This window comes from Oncorhynchus keta, chromosome 10 (assembly GCF_023373465.1).
Source record: "Oncorhynchus keta strain PuntledgeMale-10-30-2019 chromosome 10, Oket_V2, whole genome shotgun sequence".
NCBI classification, from domain to species: Eukaryota; Metazoa; Chordata; class Actinopteri; order Salmoniformes; family Salmonidae; genus Oncorhynchus; species Oncorhynchus keta.
Genome location: NC_068430.1, coordinates 40,622,139 through 40,639,206, shown reverse-complemented (window position 1 = coordinate 40,639,206; position 17,068 = coordinate 40,622,139). Strand labels below are relative to the sequence as shown.

The 17,068-nt window shown below is 41.7% G+C and overlaps 1 protein-coding gene across 2 annotated transcripts; it reads left to right on the top strand.

The window, feature by feature from the left end:
* Window positions 1-307: 307 nt before the first annotated feature.
* On the top strand, window positions 308-12,858 carry zgc:109965 (Nicalin-1-like). Of its 2 annotated transcripts, XM_035779415.2 has the most exons (17): window positions 308-425; window positions 709-899; window positions 1,153-1,343; window positions 1,521-1,665; window positions 1,880-1,977; window positions 2,148-2,225; window positions 2,320-2,423; window positions 3,868-3,956; window positions 4,262-4,401; window positions 4,508-4,686; window positions 4,849-4,936; window positions 5,158-5,196; window positions 7,966-8,135; window positions 8,262-8,315; window positions 8,802-8,880; window positions 9,110-9,162; window positions 9,891-12,858. In XM_035779415.2, the coding sequence occupies exons 2-17, from the start codon at window positions 755-757 to the stop codon at window positions 9,949-9,951; spliced, it is 1,713 nt and encodes a 570-aa protein (XP_035635308.1). In that variant the 5' UTR covers window positions 308-425; window positions 709-754; the 3' UTR covers window positions 9,952-12,858. The 2 variants fall into 2 exon arrangements, with proteins under 2 accessions (XP_035635308.1, XP_035635309.1); XM_035779416.2 differs by having other exon boundaries at window positions 9,110-12,858.
* The last annotated feature ends 4,210 nt before the right edge of the window (window positions 12,859-17,068 follow it).

Genomic DNA, 17,068 nt, shown 5'->3' with positions numbered 1-17,068 from the left:
TGCAACCGCCATGTGATGTCTGGAAAAAGGAAAAATATGCACAGCCAATGGTCAGGTGCTGGATAGAAAACAGATTTAAAAGAATGTCATCAGATGTTTTATTTTTGTAACGTTTGAGAACCTATAATAGAGCAAATTGTAGACTACAGCCCAATGACCAAGGGCTTGTACAATTTATTACCTCCACTAGTGATTGGGGTTGTGACAGTAACTATGGGCCAGGCCAGGGGGGGTAGGGGAGAGAAGGGAAGAGGGGGTGATTAGCCTGACTTTATCCCCAGAGACAGATGGTGGACACGGGTTTAGCGGCTTACCAACGAGGTGTCTTGAGCCTTCTCCCTTAGGAGGCTAGTCTATGTCCACGCTGCGAGGTGTGGAGAGAACTCGCTGTCCGTCCACCGAGAGGGAGAGAGCCTAGGAGACAGGTGAGTAAAGACATACAGAGTGTCTCTCCCTGGATAATTTGGTCCCCAACTTAACTCTGGGCATAGGCCATGGAGAGAATGGTATGCGTCTCTCCTACGCTGCTCAGGTACTTCGTAAATCCTTTGGCTATAGTGCTATATCTGTTGGTAAGGTGAGGAGTAAGGGAGTTTTCTATTGGCGTATCTGGGGAATCTCCTGAAAAAGAGGAATACTATTTGAGCGATCGTGTTTTCAATAAGCACATGTATCGTGCTTGTTTTAACAGCCAACCTTCCTCCATAGATTTCTGTGTCAGGACAGTAAGGGGATCTCATCAGGACGTGGAGCCATGCTGCTGAGAATTTTGCCCCGAGCGGCTGCACTGCTCATGCTGTGTGTTCAGCTCCTGCATGCCTCTGTGCTGCCTACTGTATCCTCCTACGAGTTCACTGCCTATAGGATGCAGCAGTATGCCATTCAGCAGGAAAAACATGGTAGGGTCACTTGGCCAGACATACTAAGTATCTGCACCAGAGAAAGGTTTACACATGTTATTTTATCATTTCAAAATATATAGTGCAGCTCCGTGGAGCAGCGTTCTTTTTATGTGCTGTACTCCTAAAGAAGGTATTTGTGCACTGTTTTCATTATTTATTTATTTTATTTCCTGTGATTGAGGCGGGAAAGACAAAGTGAAGTTTGGAACTGTGTTTTTTTTTCATGTGACCTCTGTGTTGACCTGTGGAGGTTGTCGCGGTGCCATCGTGCAGGCGGAGGCCCGCTCAGCAGACGAACCAGTGTTAACACGACGCTGTGTCATCATGAAGCTGCCGGACTTCACCGTGGAGCGATACTTTGAGGCTCTGAGGCAGAGTGCTGCCGCTGTACTCCTCCTGCTACCCAAAAACATGTCCGCTGTCCCCCAGGATATCATACAGGTATCTTAGACCTTTTATCAGGGTTGGCGGCCCATTCTATTGTAATATCAATCACTTGGGAGTATACAACAATCTACAGGCTTATGACAAATGCCTGTTTTCTCTACCTTGCACCTTCAAGTTCTGGATATGTGGCACTTTAATCCAATATAATGTTAACCCTTTGCTTCCATACAGACCTTCATGGTGAGTGAGAGCGAAGCGTTGTTAAAGGATACCATCATGCCTGTGTACGTGACCCCGGAGGACGAGCAGCTCCTTTATATGTACGAAGAGGTCAAGCACGCCGCAGCCTCTCGCACCTCCTCTATACTGGTCCGAGGTAAATGGAGAAGGCGGGATGGGAGGAAGAGGGTCTGGAGAGTAGGAAGGTTGGAGAGGGGCATGAGTAAAGGGGATGAAAGAAAGGAGGTAGACTGAGGGAAAAGAAAGGAGGGGGATACAGCGCAATGTGAAAATCGATTTTAATAATAATAAATGTAATAGTTTCAGCATTCAAAACACAACTTGAACTTCTTTCTTTTGCTCTCTGTCAGTGTTCCGTAGTATGGTCACAGCCACCGTATTTCAGATTCTAGTGAGCAACACCAACCCCATCAAGCCCATCACTGACAGTACAATCATTACTCTGGAGGTGAGTCTCTCTCCAACCCTGTCTATGACCAAGGACATCAGCTAATTCTTATGGCATATGAACCTTGGAATGAATTATAATTGGATGTGAAATACTGTATTAGGCCTTCTGGTCCCAACATAGCCAAGTCAGACTTGTGTACAGATTGTGATTGGTCAGTGTGCCTTCAGGGTGTACTTCCTGGTGCTGGAGAGGATGCGCCCACCATCGTTATCACGGCCCATTACGACTCCTACGGCCTTACTCCAGTAAGTCAACTGCACGCTGCGTATTCTAGTGAAATAAAAATGTATTCACAAATACGGAGTTTCAATCAAAAATATTGGTGCGTGTGTAAAACAGTGGCTGTCATATGGAGCAGACTCCAACGGTAGCGGAGTCATCATCTTGCTTGAGCTGGTCCGTCTTTTCCAGAAACTTTATAGCAACCCCCACAGCCAGCCTGCGTGAGTTAAACACACTATTGTTTAGTTATTTACAGACGTAAAACGTATGCACACATGACTTTAAGTCGCTATAAGTGGCATAAATGATTACTATATATAGTAAATATTATCACTATTCATCGATTAACTTAAAATAATTCATCACATATACAGTGCATTCGGAAAATGTTTTCAGACCCCTTGACGAGCTCTTAGACAGGATTGTGTCGCGCACAGACCTGGGGAAGAGTACCAAAACATTTCTGCAGTGTTGAAGTTCCCCAAGAGCACAGTGGCCTCCATCATTCTTAAATGGAAGAAGTTTGGAACCACCAAGACTATTCTTAGAGCTGGCTGCCCAGCCAAACTGAGCAAGCAGGGGAGAAGGGCCTTGGTCAGGGAGGTGACCAAGAACCTGATGGTCACTCTGACATGGCTCCAGAGTTCCTCTGTGGAGATGGGAGAACCTTCAAAAAGACAACCATCTTTGCAGCACTCCACTAATTTATGGTAGAGGGGGCCAGAGTGAAGCCACTCCTCACTAAAAGGCACATGACAGACGGCTTGGAGTTTGCCAAAAGGCACCTAAAAGTACTCTCAGACCATGAGAAACAAGATTCTCTGGTCTGATGAAACCAAGATTGAACTCTTTGGCCTGAATGTCAAGCGGCATGTCTGGAGGAAACCTGGTACCATCCCTTACGGTGAAGCATGGAGGTGGCAGCAGCAGGTGGCAGCAGGGAGACTAATCAGGCTTGAGAGAAAGATGAATGGAGAAAAGTACAGAGGGATCCTTGATGAAAACCTGCTCAGGACCTCGAACTGGGGCGAAGGTTCACCTTTTCAACAGGACAACGACCGTAAGCACACAACCAAGACAATGCAGGAGTGTCTTTTGGAAAACAAGTCTCTAAATGTCCTTGAGTGGCAAAGTCAGAGCCCGGACTTGAACCTGATCGAACATCTCTGGAGAGACCTGAAAATAGCTGTGCAGCGACGCTCCACATCCAACCTGACAGAGCTTGAGAGGATCTGCAGAGAAGAATGAGAGAAACTCCACCAAATACAGGTGTGTCAAGCTTGTAGCATTATACCCAAGAAGAATCGAGGCTGTAATCACTGCCAAATGTGATTCAACTAAGTACTGAGTGAAGGGTCTGAATACTTATATAAATGTGATATTTCAGTTAGCATTTTTTTACAAAAATGTATAACCTGTTTTTGCTTTTTCATAATGGGGTATTGTGTGTAGATTTATGAAGATAAAAAAAATCTAATTTAGAATAAGGCTGTAACATAACAAAGTGCAAAAGTCAAAGGGTCTGAATACTTTCCAAATGCTCTGTATATTACATTTCTATTACATTTCAAATATCATACACTTTGAGTAATAGTACCTTATCCAATCAGGTTTTAAGGGAATGTTTGGGCATTTGAAATGACACTTGTGTTCTTTGTGTTCTAGATACCATCTTCTTTTCTCCCTGACTGGCAGTGGAAAGTATAACTTCCTGGGTACCAAGAGGTTTATAGAGGAGAATATGGATCATGCCGGTGAGTTGTTATTTCACTTGATCGTCTTTCAGTTATGGAGTCGAGACCAGAACTATCGAAGACTAGACCATGACCAACCATCTCAAGTCAGAAACATAAAGCATCTACACCCTAAAAACTTTACCCACTGCACGTACACCCGGCTTCTACAGTAGGGAGGTAGGCCTTGTGTTTTCATCTGCTGTTTAGTGGGTGAACCATGGCTGGGAGGACACTGCTACAACAGCCCTGCAGTCTGGTTGATTGTAGCCTTGCCTTATGTCTCTCTCAAGTTGATTCTATCCTTGTGGTCTGTCTCCCTCCAGAGACCAGCCTTCTCCATGACAATGTGGCGTTTGTTCTGTGTCTGGACACGCTGGCCAATGGGGACGACATGTTCCTGCACGTGTCCCGCCCCCCCAAACCTGGCACCCCTCAGCATGCCTTCGTACAACATCTGGAGCAGGTAACTCCTCCCACCAGCAGATACTGTAGGAAGTGTGGAGGCGCTTGATGGCCCAATGTCACTTGTATGAACTAAACGTACATGCATCCCACCACCTTCCATGTAGGTAGTTTCTTCCCGGTTCCCTTGGGTGAGGTTTGGGATGGTCCACAAGAAGATCAACTTGGGGGAGTCCACTGTTTCCTGGGAGCACGAGCGCTATGCCATGCGCAGGATACCAGGCTTCACGCTGTCTCACCTGGAGGACCCCAAATCTGAACTCAGAGGCTCCATCCTGGACACTGTGTGAGTGGCACTACTCTGTTTTATTTTAGGGTGGAATGACAACAGTATATTAAATGCATATTCTACAAGATTTTCCCAGTCTAGTATCTAGACTCTTAGACATATTGGTATTATTACAGAGTCTAGAAAAGGTCCAAAATGAGACTGTTACCCTCCCAACAGGTTGCATGTGGACTTGAGGAAGATGAAGCGCAATGCCATCGTTATTGCAGAATCGCTAGCTCGGTTTATGTATAATCTCTCTGACAAGGTATAAAAGATGTACACACACACACACACACACACACACACACACACACACACACACACACACCACACACACACACACCACACACCACACACCACACACCACACCACACACACACCACACCACACCACACACACACACACACACACACACACACACACACACTTACTTTATTTTAATCAATGAGGAAACAAATGAACTCATCTCAATTTGTTTTCCAATAGGGTTCCCCAAAAGACATACAGGTCTTCAAGGGCCAAATGGTAAGATTTTTATTTTTTTTACCAGAATCAGGAAAGGCAACTACAGTCATGAAGGGAACAATTCTGTCCTCCAGTTTAGTGTACACTGTTGCATCAGTTCCAAGCAGATTTATCAGAAGTTGACTGTCCTATGCACAGTGCAAACATAATGCAAGGGGAATCGTTAATCTGATGACTGGTGATTGGATGAGAGATACTGATTTATAAAATGATTGTGGGGGCTGTCTTGTTAGACTTCAGTGCAGCTTTTTACATTATCGATCATAGTCTGCTTATGGAAATATTGATGTGTTATGGCTTTACACCCCCTGCTATAATGTGGGTAAAGAGTTACTTGTCTAACAGAACACAGAGGGTGTTCTTTAATGGAAGCATCTCAAACATAATCCAGGGTGAAGCAGGAATTCCCCAGGGTAGCTGTTTAGGCCCCTTGCTTTTTCCATTCTTTACTAACGACATGCCACTGTCTTTGTGTAAGGCCAGTGTGTCTATGTATGCGGATGACTCAACATTTTACACTTAAGCTACTACAGTGACTGAAATGACTGCAACACTTAACAAAGAGCTGCAGTTAGTTTCGGAATGCTTTGCAAGGAATATGTTAATCCTAAATATTTCCTAAACTTAAAGCATTGCATTTGGAACAAACCATTCACTTAACCCTAAACCTCAACTATATCTCATAATGAATAATGTGGAAATTTTGCAAGTTGAGGTGACTAAACTGCTTGGAGTTTCCCTGGATTGTAAACTGTCATGGTCAAAACATATTGATTACAACAGTAGCTAAGATGTCCATACTAAAGCGCTACTCTGCATTCTTAACAACACTATCAACAAGGCAGGTCCTACAGGCCCTGGTTTTGTTGCACCTGGACTATTGTTCAGTAGTGTGGTCAGGTGTCACAAAGAGGGACTTGGGAAAATTGCATGGCTGGCCCTTAAAAGTACCCGGAGAGCTAACATTAATGATGTGCATGTCCATCTCTCATGGCTCAAAGTAGAAGAGAGATTGACATCATCATTACTTGTTTTCAAAAGAGGTGTTGACAAGCTGAAGCTCCTAGCACACAGCTTGGATACCCATGCATACCCCACAAAATGTGCCACCAGAGGTCTCTTCACAGTCCCCAAGTCCAGAACAAACTATGGGAGGCGCCCAGTACTACATAGAGCCATGAATACATGGAACTCTATTCCACATCAGGTAACTGATGCAAGCAGTAGAATCAGATTTAAAAAGCAGGTAAAAATACACCTAATGGAACACCGGGATCTGTGAAGTAACACAAACATAGGCACATGCATATGCATACACACACAATAACATACGCACTAAACACACACGTACACATGGATTTTGTTTTGTAGATATGTGGTAGTGGAGTATGGGCCTGAGGGCACACACTTAGAGTGTTGTGAATTATGTAATGAGTGTATTGCAATGTTTTTAAAATTGTATAACAGATAACAGATACAAACCGATACAAATCTAACATTCTTAAGGAAACACTTAATTGCCACTTTTTTGTGTGAAACAATTCCGTCTTGGAGGTCCTTCATAAAGTAGTCATACCCCTTGTCTTATTCCACACGTTATGTTACAACCAGAATTCAAAATGGATTAAATATTTTAATCCCCCCGAGTCAATACTTTGTAGAAGTACCTTTGGCAGTGATTACAGCTTTGAGTCATCTTGGGTATGTGTCTGTATCAGCTTTACACATCTGGACTCAGGCATTTTTCTCTCAGTAGTGAACCACCATCTTCAAGTCTTTCTTTACACATATTGTCAATGGGATTCCAGCATTTCTTTGGAGGTATGCTCGGGAAAATTGTCCTGTTGGAACGTAAATATTTACCCCAGTCTAAGGCCGTTTTTGCACGGTTCTCATCAAGGATCTGCCTGTATTTGGCTCCATTCATTGTTCGCTCTTCTTACCGGTCTCGCAGTCCCTGCTGCTGAAAAGCATCCCCATAGCGTGATCCTGCCACCACAGTAAGGATGGTGTTAGACCTGGTGATGAGCTGTGCCTGGTTTTCTCCAGACATATCGCTTTGCATTCAGGTCAAAGAGTAACATTTGTTTCATCAGACCAGAGAATCTTTTTGCCTTATGATCTCAGTCTTTTACGTGCCTTTTACTAAGGTCGTTCTTGCTCAGTTTGGTCGGACAGCGAGCTCTTGGCAGAGTCTGGGTAGTTCTATATTTTTTTTAATTTCCCAATTATGGAAACCACTTTGCTCTTGGAAACTTTCAACATGCTAGAAATAGTTTTATTCCCTTCCTCATATATATACACACAGTATATGCTTCATCACAATTCTATCTCTGAGATCTACAGACAGTTCTTTGAACTTCATGGTATATTTTGGTATATTTTCTTTCCAAATCATGTCCAAACAATTGAATTGGCCACAGGTGGACTCCAATGAGGTTGTAGTGACATCTCAAGGATGATCGATGGAAACAGTAAATTGGTTGAACCTGCACTCAATGTGGAGTGTCATAGCAAAAGGGTGTGAATACTTGTGTAAATTAAATATTTATTGAAATGTCAATACATTTTTCCCCTTTGTCGTTATGGGATATTGTGTGTAGATGGGTGAGAAAAAATACATACATTTCATCCATTTTGAATTGAGGCTGTAACACAACAACATCTGAAATGAGTCAAGGGGTATGAGTACTTTCAAAAGGCACTGTACCTCTAACCTAAACTTGTACCGTATGCATCCTCAATTGTCCATCTCAATCTCTGGTATAGGAGTTTCAGGACAGTCGCATGTCTAGCCTGATGTCCTTCCTGACGTCCATCCCACGGGCAACACAGCTGGATAAGGATCCCAAACACACCATACTGGTGAACACTCTGGAACATGAGCTGAGGTACTATCTGCACCAGGTCCACAGACACACCTTCCGCCAAGACAAGAGGTACATGACAGACAGATGCACGCGCGTGCGCATGCACACAGCCATAAAGATCACGTCTTCCTACCTTTCGTTCCTTGAAATCGTGATTGTTAAGAGTGAATTGGTAATGTTTTGTTTCTCTTTCAGGGATCCTGAACTGACCTTTTTTGACCAAATGGAGCAACCAATGATGATGTATAGGTATGAGGACTAAATGTGTAAAACAATCACATTTTAGGTGCTAGTCCAATGAGGAAAACAGTATCCAAACACCCACACTTGCCAATCCAACGACTAACCTTATATTTGTCATATTTTTATTATATGAATAGTGTATGCACATTTAATTATATTTGTCATATTTTTATTATACGAATAGTGTATGCACATTTAATTATATTTGTCATATTTTTATTATACGAATAGTGTATGCACATTTAATTATATTTGTCATATTTTTATTATACGAATAGTGTATGCACATTTAATTATATTTGTCATATTTTTATTATACGAATAGTGTATGCACATTTAATTATATTTGTCATATTTTTATTATACGAATAGTCTATACACATTTAAGTAAACAATGCATTTCATCGTCTGGGTTTGTGAGGTTGTTTCCATGTTTTCATTATGTTTGGTCATTGTTAACTGGATATCGTTCCCTACATGTTTTATCACCAGGATTAAGCCAGCAGCCTTTGACCTCTTCCTTGGGGGCTGTATAGCTGCTTACCTGGCGATAGTCTACTATGCCATCGAGGTTGGTAGACATTCACAGTTCACCTTGGTATACATAGACTGCCCATTTGTCAACAAACCCTGTCACTGGATCCAAAAAAAGTGCATTTTCCCAACGGGGATATTAAGCATGTTTTTTTATTGTGAGATTATGCAATATTAATTATGCATTAGTGTCAGGGTCTGAAATTGTTGCTCAAGAAACACTGACCATGTGCTCATTTATCCACTTTCCTTCTTCCTTTTTTAAGAATTGTGGATATCTCTACACCAAACTGAAAGCAGCTGTGAAGTCCAAACAGAAGTAAGGTTGTGACCAATGCTTTGAAGACCTGGAAGTCAGAGTTGTTTTTTTTATAGGTCCAATGGAAAATGCTTTTGTGCAAGAACTGACACTGAATAGGGAATTGTGTAGGCCATATACTGCATTTCTGTTTGAAACTATCTCAACTGAACAAGCCCATGGGACATTGTTGAAAAGGTTATTTAAAAATAATTGTGTCGTCCATGTTAATGGTGACAACAACAAAACATGTCACCAATTTGTATGAAATGCATTTTGTTACTTTTACGGTTGTTTTAAATCAACAGAAACCCTCTGAATGACATGAACTGTTTGTTTAATTTTCAAAAGTTTAGCTTTTTCTATTAATAACATTTCTAGCTAGATTTGGATTATCGTATATAGAAAAACTCTCAGCCGGAGTCATATTTAATTATTTAATGCATCTTATTTTTGTTTTTCTAAAGAGCAATGAACTGCACGTTGCATAACTTCAAGCCCCCGTCATGCTATGGGGCTGTGCACCCCCTAGCGTATGTAGTTTTCGTATGACACTGTTGTTGAATATCCTTGAATGTCCTCTGTAGTTTTCGATAAACTTGTGATCACACCTCAGTGGTTGAGATAAAGAGCGTTAGCAAAATCTCTGTGCCATTACTCTTGCTAAATAACTAAAGCAAGTCATTCAAGTGTATCAAACTACCTTTCCAACGTGAAGGCCGTGCACTCGAGTTGTTTTACTTTCACAGGCTCGGCTACACTTATTTGAAAGGACGTGCGAGCCTACAAAGAAGAACAACAAACTTCTAGACACGTGGATCAGCCAGACACAGCATCTTCTAGAATGTCAGCTAATGATCAGTGCCAACATGAGGGAGTGGAGAAGAAGACTACACTAGAGGATCGATTTAGCAGTAATTGTAGGATTGTAATTTAGATCAATTAACTCCTGTTTACTTGCCTGAAAAGATGCCCATGTTGAGTTTATTACAGTTGCTAATAGCTAGGCTGTTTGCTGGGGATAAATGGGGGTTGGACGGATACTGTGGGGTTTGCAATAAGGCACATTGTGTTAAAAAATGTCTGTACCCCACTTAAATAATGTGGAACACTAGGCTAGACAGTGGGAGCAGCAAGGCATTAGTGTGGTACTAAACTAAATCTCCCTCCTTGCTTGGCAGGTAGTGGTGTAAAGTAACTAAGTAAAAATAAGTGAGTAATTTTTGTTGTCGGGGGGTGTGTATCTGTCCTTTACTCAAGTGTATATATATTTTTGACAGCTTTGACTTTTACTATATTCATAAAGATAATGTGCACTTTTTACTCCCATTTTCCCTGACACCCAAAAGTACTTCTTACACTTCGAATGCTCAGGCAGGACATCAAAATGGTACAATTCACACTTATCAAAGAGAACGCATGGTCGTCACTACTGCCTCTGATCTGGCGGACTCACTAAACGCAACTAATAGCTTTGTAAATTATGTCTGAATATTGGAGTGTGCCCCTGGCTGTCTGTAGATTTTTTTTTTTAATTGGCCGGTCTTGTTTGCTTAATGTAAAGAATTTGATGTATAGGATGTAATTTATACTTTTGATACTTAAGTACATTTTAAAACAGATACTTTGAATATTTTACTCAAGTAGTATTTTACTGGGTGGCTCACTGACTTGAGCCTTTATTTTTAGGGAGTGGTTGAAATGTATGTAATTGTTACCTGGAGGAAATTGGGGGATGGTCATGCTTTTTCAATTTCAGCCAGGGTTTAGTATTATTATTATTATTATTATTATTATTTATGCTCAGGGGAGGGTCATGTCATTTGTAATCAATTAAATGTCCGTATTTTTCATCATTTTGGAATGTACATATTGAATTAGACCATATGTAACTGGTTGACAACCCTGCTCTCTCATTCTCCTCACTAAGGCCAGTATTGGTGGGCATTTCGCTTTTACCTTTCCATTGGCTGTTCGATCTGTCCATATTTGTGCTTGGCGTATCAGGAATGTGGGCGTGTAGAGAACCTAGCGACTCAAGTAGCGCGTGTAGTGATGCCATACAGTGGTAGAAATGCGTTCAATACAACTGGGAACTCTGAAATTTCAGACTTCCAACTTCAGTGTGTTCAAGACAACTGGGAACTCGAGGAAACAAATAAGGTCATGTAATTTGTAATAGATTTTTTGTGTGATTATTTTGTTGCTTATTATATATTGATGTATGCCCCTGATCTCTGATACATTCAGCAGCAGTGCACGATAGGCTATAGGAAGTACAAGATTGGAGAAGCACAGGGCAAAGTTATATAAGAAAATGTAGTTCCAAAATAGATAGGCTATGTATAGTACATTGACTGAATGAATAACAACAGTACAGTCCCTAGGAACAGTACAGACTGTGTGCTAGCATTTAGTACATCCGCCAGAGGGAGCCAAAGACTAAATCTAAAATCAGTCATTGTTACACAACCTCGTCTCCATACCATTTCGACCTAAGCCTGGACTCTTGGATAATCCATGAAGCAGTGCATATCTGCAGTCAGCAATAGATATATTTATATACCTGCATCTGAAGTCTAGATCAGTTGCCAACCGTATTGTAAGTTCATAAACTAGCAGACACAGTGTCCCAATACTATTACATGATCTTCCTTGATAAATACATTTTTCCAAGTGATGTTTGGGAGGATGAGTGGAAATGGCTGTATGGGTTAAGTCGGAGCCTTACATGGCAAATTGGCACTCTTTCCTTACAATCCATCTAGGAAAAAATGTTTTTGAGTACAGTATGACAAGCATTTAATTTGTAAGTCGCTCTGGATAAGAGCGTCTGCTAAATGACTTAAATGTAAATGTAATGTATTGATACCAGTTGCACGTTCTCTCTTAAAATAGTCCTATTTTTTCACTTTTGAAACTGTACATAACCTCAAATGTAATAAAATGGGGATTATGTCAAAGTTGGGGGCATATTAAGTTCAAACACAGTGTAGTTTGAGAGTAATGTTCCCTCGAGTTTGATTACAATATTTAATTTTCAGATGGGGAGCAACAAGAAGTTGACATACTTATTAGCATTCTTGCAAATAACAAGAAATCCTTCATGTTATATGGGGCTTTATGTTGGCTCGATATCCATGGTTTTGGATTGCTATCGTGAATGTTATTTTGAGATTTACAGTTCAAGGATAGTTAATTAGCGTGATTTCCATGGCGCTGGTCCGCACAGGAAGTGTGGGAGAGGGACAGAACGAGGACAGCGAACAGTTGGCCTTAAAACTCTCCCAGTAGACTATCGAAGTCAGTGAGAAAATCCCCCGAATATATGTATGGATTATAATATTTGCATGTCTTACGTTTTAAAAATAAAAGATATAAACAAAATGAATGAACAAAAATAATAATTGCCCTGAAACAAGAGCCCCAAAGTACACCTTTCTTATGATCTGGAGATCACCCCTCCCTTACAAGTTATCCTTGTTTACAACCAGTCTGCACTCCTGGACAAACTAGCCAAAACATTAGGAGAGGAAGTTCACCTTTTAGAGGCTGAGGAGCATGATCATTACTCATCTTTCTTGTCTTAAACTTTATTACCCTGCATTTTTCTGTGTTTAATCTTATTCTTTCCGTTGTGTCCTGCCACAGCTTGCTCCTCTGCTGGCTGCCAACTTTCCGTAATTATCTCTCGCTCGCTCTCTCGCTCTCTCTCGCTCTCACTCTCTCTTGCTCTCTCTCTCTTGCTCTCTCTCGCTCTCTCTTGCTCTCTCTCGCTCTCTCTCGCTCTCTCTTGCTCTCTCTCTCTCTCTTGCTCTCTCTCCCTCTTGCTCTCTCTCATTCTTGTTCGCTCTCCTTCTCCCCTTCTCTCTCTCCATCTCTGCTAGCTGTTCACCAGAGAGCAGGGCCGGCGAATTAAATCTCTCTGGGGGATTTGCCCAATATAAACATGACACACATCTGGAGGACGCCAGATTCTTGACACGTAACAAGAACCAGCCTTGCGACTGGCGCAGGAGCATTCATCTTCTTGTATTCCCCGCCACCTCCCTTCTCCTCTTGCTCTTATTCACTTTTTCCATTCTGCTCTCTGCTTTCTGCTGTTTTGTTGTCGGTGCTCCGCAGGCAGTAAACTCTCCCCAAAACTCTCGAGTTGATGATCAAATGACTGATCTTTTTCACTGTTACTCATCCATTAGCTATTCTACTAAGAAACTCTACATTGTGATTGCACAACAGTTAGACAGTACAGTAAAAACATGGTGGATTTAGTTTTTCATAGATGACTTACAGTGTGAGTACGATAATACACCTAATTGTCCACAACCATTACATCAGTCACAGAGGATGGATAATATCTGATGACACCATTATTTCATTCAATTTAGAATTTTGGCTTCATAACTCCAGCTAACGATAATAATGCAAAATTAATGAAAGGGCGTAAGAGTGTTTGATGTGTGTGTGTTTCTACATGTCTGCGTGTGACCTGTGACATCCTGTTTGTTTGCATACATACGTATGTCAGTGGGTCTGTGTGTGCGTATGCGTGTGTATGGTGCATGTGTGTGTTCGTTAGGGTTTGTGCATTCTTTCCATTACCCAGACCAAATCAATGCAGTGAGCTCAGAGCCAACTAGCACCCCCCTACATCTCTCCTCCTCCTCCCTCTCTGGTTTTGCTGTGCTGTGCTAGGGGGGAGAGTGGAAAGAGCTGACCCAACCCTGTCAGGCCAGGCCTGGCCCCAATGTAGCTCTGGCCCCTTGCCTGGCCTCCTGCTGCTGCTCATGGAGCTTGACACACACACACAGACACACAGACAGTGGCTGTCTCAACACATGCGACCCAGGCTCCAATAACATTTACACACACACTCACACAGCCTTAAATGCACACACAGACTATTCACACACATTCTTAGTTCTACTGTTTGCTTATGTTTCTTTTGACTATTCCTGTGAAATGTGTTGGTTTTGGCACCTTATGTGAAAGGTGAGGTTTGTCAGAAGTGTAAAGCACAGGAGGCTGCTGAGGGGAGGACAGCTTAAAATAATGTCAGGAACGGAATAAATATGCCTAAAAATAACATATAATTTGTGAAAAAAAAACAAGTGAGGCATTCTTCTGAATAGAAAACTGAGTAGAAGAAGCTATTCAAAATTACTAAATGACCCTTTGGGTAACAGGACATGACTTTATGGCGCTGGAGGGAGTAGCAGGCGTTTTATGGGGTCCTGATCAATTGTGCTATTTTGTGTTTTTGCGCTGATTTTATTTGTTTTATTTTATTTTTTTATTTTTTTTTACATAATGCTACCCGTACTATTTGCAATAACACCCTTTTTTGCACTGGCTCTTGTACACTCACTGGACTCTACCCACACACTCTCACATACTACACTGATACTCCAACACATACACACATACTCACACGCACATGCATATTGACGCTACACAGACACACTTTCACACTCTTTCATACAGCACACGCTGCTGCTACTCTATTTATTGTCTATCCTGATTGCATAGTCACTTTTACCCCTACTTACATGTGCATATTACCTCAACTGCCTCGTACCCCTGAACATTGACTCTACCGGCACTTCTTGTAAATAGCCTAGTTATTGTGTTACTATTTTGTTATTTTTTGTGTGCATTTTTTTCTTACTTTTTAGCTCTGCATTATTGGGAAAGGTCTCGTAAGTAAGCATTGTGTGACAAATACATTTGATTTGACATAATAATAATAATAATTCCATTTAGCAGACACCTTTTATCCAATGCAACTTTGTCATGCATGCATACATTGTATGTATGGAGGACTCCTGGAAATTGAACCCACTACCCTGACGTGTAGGCCTATAAGAATTTCCATGAGTGATCAAATAACTTGTATCAATGCTTTTGGGGGATTTGACCACTCAATTTTGTACTTTCAAAATGATACTTTTCACTGCTGCTTACTTACGGTGGTTGGTCACCATATCGCATCATTTTCAACTATACAGTAATGCTGATTTTACTTTATATGTAGTGGTGAGCCACAGAAATTCACCTCATCAAACTTCTATAAATCAGTTTATATATTGAACCAATCCTGGTGGCATAGCACAACACTAACAATCAATGCTGCCATAGCATGAGGCCTTTGCTGTAACTATGTAGAATCGGAACTCTCTTTCAGCATGTTGATCTCAAATTCTATCAAACCCAGATACATAAAACCTGTCATTTATTAAAACATAATTTCAGAGGTGCAGCCAGGAGCAATGCTGTTTTATGGATTCCAGTGTTCCATATTGGTTGAATTCCTGGAACTTTAAGATATTGCACATCGGGCCTCCTTAGTGGCGCAGCGGTCTAAGTCACTGGATCAAGGTGCTTGAGGCGTCACTACAGCATCGGGTTCCATCCCAGGCTGTGTCACAGCCGGTCATGACTGGGAGACCCATGAGGCGGCGCACAATTGGCCCAGCATCATCCGGGTTAGGGGAGGGTTTGGCCGGCCAGGACTTCCCTGTCCCATCGCGATCTAGCGACTCCTTGTGGCGGGCCGGGCGCCTGCAAGCTGACTTCGGGTGCTTGTAAACTGACTTTGGTCGGCAGCTGGACGGTGTTTCCTCTGATACATTGGTGCGGCTGGCTTACGGGTTAAGTGAACAGTGTGTCAAGAAGCAGTGCGGATTGGCAGGGTCTTGTTTCGGAGGACGCATGGCTCTCGACCTTCGCCTCTCCCGAGTCCGTAGGGGAGTTTCCGCGATGGGACAAGACTCTAACTGCCAATTGGATATCACGAAAAAGGGGTAAAAGTACAAAAAAGTTATATATTGTACGAATGACAAGGGGAAAACTGTTATTTTTATTACATCCTGTTTTTGAGTTTTATTTTGTTCAGGAATGTTTCATCAATGCCACAAAATGTCAGTGCAATAACCTGTGTTAATGAACACTGAGTGAATAGTCTCCTATTGTGAATGTCACTTGAGGACCTCTCAGCACACTGAAGTTTCAATGATACCGTCTGCATGGTTGGCTAACATTGGGCTCTGGTTGGTTGTGATCATGTCACTTAGGGGCTACGTCCCAAATGGCACCCTTCCTTATAGTTCACTACTTTTGATAAGGGCCCTATGTGGGGGCTCTGGTGAAAAGCAGTGTACTATGTAGGGAATAGGGTGCCATTTGAGACGCAGGGAGAGTATCCAGTTATGTTGTTACTCTTTTTAAGCCAGCAACTAATCATGGAAATCCACGTAAAATTCCAAGGCCTGATCTAAACCGTGTCAAATGACAGTTTTGGCGATAAAATGCAATTATGGTATTATCCATAGAATAATTCAGGGTTGACCAGTTCATATATATTTTAATGCTTTTCTTGTTATCTCTTGTTTTCCTTTCATTAATTCAATATCTAAATGTCATGTTAGATGTAATTCAAATTTGATTAAAAAATGTCCATAATCTAAAAAAGTAAGGAACGTGTAATATAATAAGACTGGATCATCAAACGAGATCAGTATTTCTTCCATATCAAAAGAAATTAAAGAAGTTGCATTGAACAATTCCATATTTATCACAACAGGTTTGTGTCTGGACATGAATTTCATGCTAACATGAGCTTCTACCCATCTAGGGGTTTAAACCACAACATGGGCATTGCCATTAATCAATGGAAACCTCCTGATCATCTGTACTTTGTCAACGTTACGAGGCAGCCATACAACTCCATATGGAACACAAACAGACGTTGTCCTATGTCCCAAATGGCACCTTATCCCTATGGGCCTTGGTCAAAAGTAGTGCTCTTTTTAGGGAGTAGGGTGCCATTTGGGAAGTAGACATTGTAAAACTATGTTCTCTAGTCGCCGATTCCTTCAGCAGGTTTATGGAAGGCTGTGGCCTAAAGGTGCCCACCAGAATCAGCACA

Coding starts and splice junctions, on each gene's coding strand:
- zgc:109965 (XM_035779415.2), top strand. CDS start 755: ATGCTGCTGAGAATTTTGCCCCGAGCGGCTGCACTGCTCATGCTGTGT. Junction 1,344..1,520: donor TCCCCCAGGATATCATACAG/GTATCTTAGACC, acceptor GCTTCCATACAG/ACCTTCATGGTGAGTGAGAG. Junction 8,316..8,801: donor CAACCAATGATGATGTATAG/GTATGAGGACTA, acceptor TTTTATCACCAG/GATTAAGCCAGCAGCCTTTG.